This window comes from Stenella coeruleoalba, assembly GCF_951394435.1.
Source record: "Stenella coeruleoalba genome assembly, chromosome: 4".
Lineage (NCBI taxonomy): Eukaryota > Metazoa > Chordata > Mammalia > Artiodactyla > Delphinidae > Stenella > Stenella coeruleoalba.
This window is the reverse complement of record NC_137149.1, coordinates 4,576,164-4,583,816: the sequence shown is the minus strand read 5'-3', so window position 1 is coordinate 4,583,816 and position 7,653 is coordinate 4,576,164. Positions and strand designations below refer to the sequence as shown.

The 7,653-nt window shown below is 49.8% G+C and overlaps 1 protein-coding gene across 2 annotated transcripts; it reads left to right on the top strand.

The window, feature by feature from the left end:
- The first annotated feature begins 2,276 nt into the window (after nucleotides 1-2,276).
- LOC307185403 (MORF4 family-associated protein 1) lies at nucleotides 2,277-4,477 on the top strand. Of its 2 annotated transcripts, XM_079919631.1 has the most exons (3): nucleotides 2,277-2,414; nucleotides 2,533-2,967; nucleotides 3,459-4,477. In XM_079919631.1, exon 2 carries the CDS (start codon nucleotides 2,571-2,573, stop codon nucleotides 2,952-2,954), a length of 384 nt encoding a protein of 127 aa, XP_079775757.1. In that variant the 5' UTR covers nucleotides 2,277-2,414; nucleotides 2,533-2,570; the 3' UTR covers nucleotides 2,955-2,967; nucleotides 3,459-4,477. The 2 variants fall into 2 exon arrangements, with proteins under 2 accessions (XP_079775757.1, XP_079775756.1); XM_079919630.1 differs by lacking the exon at nucleotides 2,277-2,414 and having other exon boundaries at nucleotides 2,437-2,967.
- The last annotated feature ends 3,176 nt before the right edge of the window (nucleotides 4,478-7,653 follow it).

The following is a 7,653-nucleotide window of genomic DNA, read 5'->3' as shown; positions in this document are numbered from 1 at the left end:
TTTCTGTGGCCTCTCCCGTTGTGGAGCACAGGCTCCGCACGCGCAGGCCCAGCGGCCATGGCTCACGGGCCCAGCCGCTCCGCCGCATGTGGGATCCTCCCGGACCAGGGCACGAACCCGTGTCCCCTGCATCGGCAGGCGGACTCCCAACCACTGCGCCACCAGGGAAGCCCATCCATTCACCTTTTGAAGGATATATTGATTGCTTCCAAATTTTAGCAAGTATGAATAAAGCTGCTAGAAACATCCATATTGCAGGTTTTCGTGTGGACATAAGTTTCCAATACATTTGAGTAAATATCAAAGAGCACATTTGCCGCGTGGTATGGTAAGAGTACGCTTCGCATGCTGAGAAACTGCCACTGTCTTCCAAAGTGGCTGCACCATTTTGCGTTCCAACAAGCAAGAAATGAGAGTTACTGTTGTTCCACATTCTCACCAGCTTTGGTGTTGTCAGTAGGCTGGGTTTTGGCCATTTTAACAAGTGTGTAGTGGTATCTCATTATTTGAGCCATTTCTTTACTTTCACACAAAGAATTTATGAACTAGCTGCCTCTGATATATCAAGAAAGCCCTGAAGTTGGATTTTTACAAGAGCAACCAGATATAAAGAACCGTGGAAAGTCAACAAAAAATAAGCACTTTACCTATGTCTAAGCTTGGTATTTACAAAACATTTTGTTTTCTTGTTATTTTGTGGGGTTTTTTTTGCGGTACGCGGGCCTCTCACTGTTGTGGCCTCTCCCGTTGCGGAGCACAGGCTCTGGACGCGCAGGCTCAGCGGCCATGGCTCACGGGCCCAGCCACTCCGCGGCATGTGGGATCTTCCACGGAACGGAGCACGAACCCGTGTCCCCTGCATCGGCAGGCGGACTCTCAACCACTGCGCCACCAGGGAAGCCCTTTACAAAGCATTTTCATGATTATTGTATCTCTTCATTATTAACTCTGCTATTTTCAAAACTGGGAGTTGTGTCCATTTTGACTGGAAAACAGAAGCCAAACCAATGCACCTGTGCAAGCTCTCCTGACATTTTTATTTCTCTTCTGTGACTGGGTCAATAGGCTATGAAATTAACTTATCTTTCCTTAAAATTTTGTGTTAAGTGAAGAGTAAAGCAAATTTACTAACATATGCCAAGTTCTGCTCCAGGCTTTAGAGACATAGAGCTGAATACGTCCCTCAAGGAGCGTTCGACCCGACAAAAAGGCGTAAAGACTAGGCCAGTGGAACCTCAGGATAAAACAGACCAGGCCTTTTACCCTGGGGATGGGGGGGGGGCTTGGTCTGGTGAAAAGACACCCAGACACGTCTGACCGTTATCCGAAAATGAACAAAAATAAGCCTGTAAGGGGCTTCCCTGCTGGCTCAGTGGTTAAGAATCCGCCTACCAGTGCAGAGGACACGTGTTCGAGCCCTGGTCCGGGAAGGATCCCACACGCTGCGGAGCAACTAAGCCCGTGTGCCACAACTACTGGCCTGTGCTCTAGAGCCCGCCAGCCATAACTACTGAGCCCGCGTGCCACAACTACTGAAGCCCGTGTGCCTAGAACCCGTTCTCCGCAACAAGAGAAGCCACCGCAATGAGAAGCCCGCGCAACCGCAACAAAGAACAGCCCCCGCTCGCCTCAACTAGAGAAAGACCTGCGCGCAGCAATGGAAACCCAACGCAGCCTAAAATAAAATAAAAATATATTTTTTTTAAAAAAAAGAGAAAAGAAAATAAGCCAGTAAGACATTAGGGAGGGGTCCAGTCGTGGTAGTAAACAGGATGGGGCTATCAGCGATGGACCAGGAATGTCACATACTTTGAGTACATTATTACGTAGGGCTGTCCCCGTTTACTGTAGGAAGACAGCGTTGACATCTTCAAAAGATGGAAACCCTTTAGGAGGAGGGAGCACCAGAGGGCTCACCTCCAAAGCCAGGGTAGCGTCCAGGCTCAGGACGAGGGTGAAGCGGGAGGGGCAATATGAGAGTGCGCGCGTACGCGCGTGGGGTAGCCGTTAGGCGCACCGCAAGGGTGAAAGGGGAGGGGGATAAGGGAGTTCGTGCGTGCGCGTCCGCGCGTGCGTGGGTAGCGGAGGCGAGCAGCACGGGGTGAAGGGGGAGGGGGATAAGAGAGCTCGTGCATTCACGTCCGCGCGGGGGTGAGTAGCGGAGGGGCGCAGCGCGGAGGAGTAGGAGGAGGGGAGGAAAAGGGAGAGCGTGCGCGCGCGCGTGGGTGTGGGTGTGTGCGCGCGCGGCCGTGGTAGAGCGGATTGCGTCGCCCTCTATTGACGTGCGCGCGCCCGCACCTAGTTCTACCAGCGGCGTGACCGTAAAGAGGCACGGCCGTGTCGTGAAAGGGGCCGCAACACGCAGGGCGCTGGTTGACGGCCGCGACTCCATTTTGTCCTCCGGTTCTTTGCTCGTAAGTCGCTTGATTCCGTGGCTTCTGTGAGGCTAAAAGTTTAAAAGGGGTAAAAGTTTTAAAGAATATTCTGGAAGTGTGTTGGTAAGCATAGCGAGTCTCCATTTTCTCTCTGCAGCCGACTTGTGTCCTGCGGTTCCGGAATAGCGGGGGAAGATGCGGCCCTTGGACATCGTGGAGCTGGCAGAGCCGGAGGAGGTGGAGGTGCTGGAGCCCGAGGAGGACTTCGAGCAGTTCCTGCTCCCGGTCATCAACGAGATGCGCGAGGACATCGCGGCGCTGAGCCGCGAGCACGGGAGAGCCTACCTGCGGAACCGGAGCAAGCTGTGGGAGATGGATAGTATGCTCATCCAGATCAAGACGCAGGTGGAGGCCTCGGAGGAGAGCGCGCTCAACCATCTGCAGAACGCGGACGACGGAGTCGAGGGCAGAGGGACCAAACGGTGCGAGAAGGCGGAGGAGAAGGCCAAGGAGATCGCGAAGATGGCAGAGATGCTGGTGGAGCTGGTCCGGCGGATAGAGAAGAGCGAGTCGTCCTGAAGGAGGGTCGGCGGTAAGGCGGGGACCGGCGGGAGCCGCGCGGAGGTCGCAGGCGTCGCCCGACGCTTGGGTCAGCTTCGGGGACGTTTATTTACTAAGGATCCGCGGGGGATGGGAGTTGGGAGAAGAGAATAAAAGCGTGCTCAATTTTCATTTTAGGAGGTGTTAGTGGGTACCGTTTATTTATTTTTGTTACGTCTCTGGTTATTTGGGGAACACATTGGTTGGTTGGTTGGTTTTGGCTTGTACGTGTTTGGTTGAAACCAAAGGTCACGATCAGTAGGATAACTGTAGGGTAATAACAAAATCACGGTACAGGCCATTGAGCAAAGGGGGGTAGAAATACAGAATTGTCAGAGGGAAGGCCATTATTGGACGCTTCCAGACTTTGCTGGAAGACTGGAAGGGGTCAGGTGGCATGCAGAAGAGGTGGTGTCCTGCGAGGCTGAGTTTGTGAGGGTTTTCTCACTTGCTAATGATGAGTTTCTCCCAATTGCACTTCAGGTTTACAGCCAGTGGATTCTGGTCAACTGATGGAGATTGGCTGACACCCTGGAGAAGCTGAAACCAGAGAGCCTTTTGTTTTCTCTTTTTTTCTCTGTCTACACTCTGTCCTCACACTACGTTTCTGCTATGGTCTGTGGTTAATGACCTCAGTATGAGTTTTGACTGTTAATTGTTTTTGTTTGGGGAGGTACCTTTGATTTGGAAAATGCTCTCACAAGAATTAGGGCCTAGATTGTAAGCTGTTGCAGCAGTCACATTTGTTCCTGGGCTTTCGTTATTTCTAAATTTTTGAGGTGCTTTGCTCTTTCTTGTGTGACCTGATAGCTCCCTGGAACTTTGGGTCTGTGTGTAACAGATGAGACTCAGTTGGAGTTCTCCGGCTCTGAAGGTGTTGAAGGAAATGCATTATTTCTGGAAGACGACTCCATGCAGCGATTGCCAACGAAGCTGAAGAACGGACCAGACTTCAATTGGGAATGAGGAGGGGGCTGATCTGGCTGGGACTGATGAACCAAAAGAAGGGCTGCGGGATGGTGGTGTGTTTGGGGACTTTAATTTCTATGTGAGACCAAAGGAGGAGAGATGTATTTTGTTCAAATTTTAGGTTTTATGCGGCACACTGATGTAACTTGTCTGGTCAGATTGTTTGGACAACGTAACTCAGCTTTATGTGACATGGAACCTAGACTAGGAGACGAGATAGGTCTTGGTATTCTGTGTAATCGATGTAATATCCTGATGCATTTCAGGGGATTCTGGACATAAAATAAAAGCGATATTTGCAAAGGCCCTTGAGGGTCTGGGGAAGAAAAGCAAGGGCTGTCTGTTTTGGACCCTAAACTGCACAGGGACTAGGTGTCTTCAAGATTCATAAGTTGTCTAGCTGTAAGTTCATTTCAGTAGCAGACCTGACAAGTATTTGAGGTCAAAACCCTACCGTGTGTTTAAAAAAAATTTTACCATGTTAATAAAAGTATTCATTTGCTTGAGAAGACAAGGCTTAAAAGGTTATTGACTGAGAAATATTGTTTCTTTAAAAATGAAATTTTTCTCCTTGAATGTTATCTTCGTTAAATGGGGGGAGAATTTCTTATGGTTTTGGAGGCTCTCAGTAAGCCTTGATCATAGGGAAGGTTCATCTCTCGTGCTGCTGTGGAAACTGGCTGAGGAAAGAGCACGCAGTTGTCCCTCCTATCAGCAGTGGGTTGGTTCCAGGACCCCCCCCGCTTCCCACAGATACCAAAATCCAGGGCTGCTCAAGTTCATTATGTCAGATGACATAGTACAGTCGGCCCTCCAGTCCTCTGTGTTTACAGTTGAGCATCCCTCAGAACTTAACCTGTATGCTAGTTTTCACCGTAAAGTCTGCTTCCTGGGAATCCAGCTGCTAGCAAGTGTGACACAGTAGTAACCATGTGTCTGTCCCAAGCTGGATACCATGTCTTAGAGCACTGAGTGGGGGAAGGCAAGGAAAGTATTTCAGAGCAAGTAACTGGTGACCTTGGCCTTGAAGGACGGGTACAGCTTCCAAGGAGGAGGAGAGAATGGGGGACATCCCACACATAGGGAACAGTAGGAGAAAAAGCCAGCAGTGGGGAGGAGTGGATATGATGAATAAAGAACCAGGAAAAACAACCACCAAAAAAGCTACATTTGCCAAAAGTAGGACCTGTGCTAAGTAGACTACACTTCGTTCTTATTTCACTAGTTTTCCAGTAATTCTTTTTTTCTGTCTCAGGATCCCACATTTCATTTGGTAATTTATTTTTAAAAGATATAATACAAATGGCACAGAATTCAAAAGAAAAAAAAGTGATCCCGGGCTTCCCTGGTGGCGCAGTGGTTGAGAATCCGCCTGCTCATGCAGGGCACACGGGTTTGAGCCCTGGTCTGGGAGGATCCCACATGCCGCGGAGCAACTAGGCCTGTGAGCCACAAGTACTGAGCCTGCGCGTCTGGAGCCTGTGCTCCGCAACAAGAGAGGCCGCGACAGTGAGAGGGCCGCGACAGTGAGAGGCCCGCGCACCGCAATGAAGAGTGGCCCCCGCTCGCCGCAACTAGAGAAAGCCCTCGCACAGAAACGAAGACCCAACACAGCAAAAATTAATTAATTAATTAATAAACTACCCCCAACATCTTCTTAAAAAAAAAAAGTGATCCCCTCTTCTCCCTAGCATCCTAGGAAGACAGCCATTCACCAGTGTCTTGTATATCCTTGCAAATACTGTGTGTTTGCACATGTACATATATAACTCTCCAATCTTTTTTGTACGTAAGTAGAAACACACCTGTGAATTTTTTTTTTTCCCCCACTTAAAACTATAGTTTGCAAGTTAACCCTAGCTGAACATCCAGACCCGCATTCTTTTTTTACTGGCTGCATGTCCTTCATTGTACTATAAGTATTCAGGGGTGATTCTTACACACCCAGAAGTGTTTGAGAACTATCGTCCTAGATTATTTTCACTCCTTAATTCCTCTTCCTTGTGATTTCAGTAACAATTGCAATGCAGCCAACAATGCCCAATTTCCCCAGCTCCTGAAATCAGTCTCGGCTTGCTAGCAGCTGGAGGAGCGACTGAATCTTGTGTTTTCTAAGCAAAGAATGTGGTAAGGATCCATTCTGAGAGGCAGTCTTACCGGGCTGTATAATATTAAATTGAGTCTAGCTAGAGTTGCCAGCATTTTTATTACAGACCCATATGTCCCTCATGGGCCCCAGGCTCTCTCCGTGTCCTGGCTGTTCAGAGGTAGGTCATGGAAAGCTGTGCAGAAAGGCCTGTTGCGGTTCTTGGACAGGTTCCTGACACAGCAGAGGCCCCATGAAGCTGAGGTCTATCTTTGCTCCGATGTGACAAGTGTCCTCTTGTATCAAAGCGCTATTACAGAAAGAAGCACGGGGGCTGTGGGAGCGTGGAGGTCTGGGGAGGCAGGAAGAGAGAAACCAGGTATTATGTAACAACCTCCGAAGAGATACGGATGGAGGCAAAGTGTGCGGAATGCTCAAAATCTGCTGGTCCCCCCCCTTGATGAGAATCAGGCCCAGGAGATCACAAAGTAGTGCTAAAGAGGCTTCTGCGTCTGGTTTCATCAGCTGAGATGACCCCTGGGAAGAAAGCCGATTTAACTCTAGTGGACACTACAGTAGGACTGGCAACAGCCACGGACACATTCACCTCTGGGGCCGGGGGCGTGGGCAGCATTAGTGAAAGTCTGACTCCAGGTGAAGGGAGTGAGTCTAAAGTGTTTCTAACCTTGCCAGAGCCAGAGATAAAACCTCGGGAGTCCAGGGGGCTGGGAAACAGGAGACCTGGCCCCCAGGCAGCCTGCTCTCTGTGTGATCTTGGGCAGGTACTGGCTTGTCTCTGAGGTTCATTTCCATCCCTGGCATTCTGTATGACTTCTGGATAAAGCTCATCTGCGGTAAAAATGCCGGAGGTATCGTGAGTGCTGTTCACCAAATAAATTCCAATTCCTCGTCTTTCACACGTCTAGTCGGATTGTACTCCCTTGCCCCCCGGTGGTGGTGGTGGTGGTGGTGGTGGTGGTGGTGGTGGTGGTGGTGGTGGTGGTGTGTGTGTGTGTGTGTGTGTGTGTGTGTGTCAGTCATTCTAGCCGTGAATTGTGAGGGAAAGTAACATACAGTCACATCCAAGCCACAGCCTCCAACATGAGACCCTCCAAGGTTCTCTTCTGACACAGGGACCAACAACCTTCAAGATGGTGGTGCTCCTTGCCAACCAGTGATGAACAGGCAGCACCAACAAGGAAGAACCTGCGTTGTTTTAAGTCCCTGAGATCTGGGTATTTTTTGTTAGGATGACACAACCGAGACTGAGATGACTGGTACTTTCATCCTTTTCCTATCCTGTGTTGGGTGAAAGGCTTGTCCTTCTCTCTGAGGCCTATATCCTCACTTTTCATCACACGTCCCACTAGCTCAGGGCATTGTCTGAAAAATGATCTTTCTTACTCATTCATTCGTAGCTGTTTGCTCTCCTCTGCCCTCTTTTTTTTTTTTTTTTTTTTGTGGCCGCGCCGCATGGCAAGTGGGATCTTAGTTCCCCGACCAGGGATCAAACCCGAGCCCCTTGCATTGGAAGTACGGAGGACCCCCAGGGAAGCCCCTCCTCTGCCCTCTAATGACTCCAAGGCAAAAGAAAGCCCAACTTCACCCTCCCCCTTCCAGGCA

Coding starts and splice junctions, on each gene's coding strand:
- LOC307185403 (XM_079919631.1), top strand. CDS start 2,571: ATGCGGCCCTTGGACATCGTGGAGCTGGCAGAGCCGGAGGAGGTGGAG.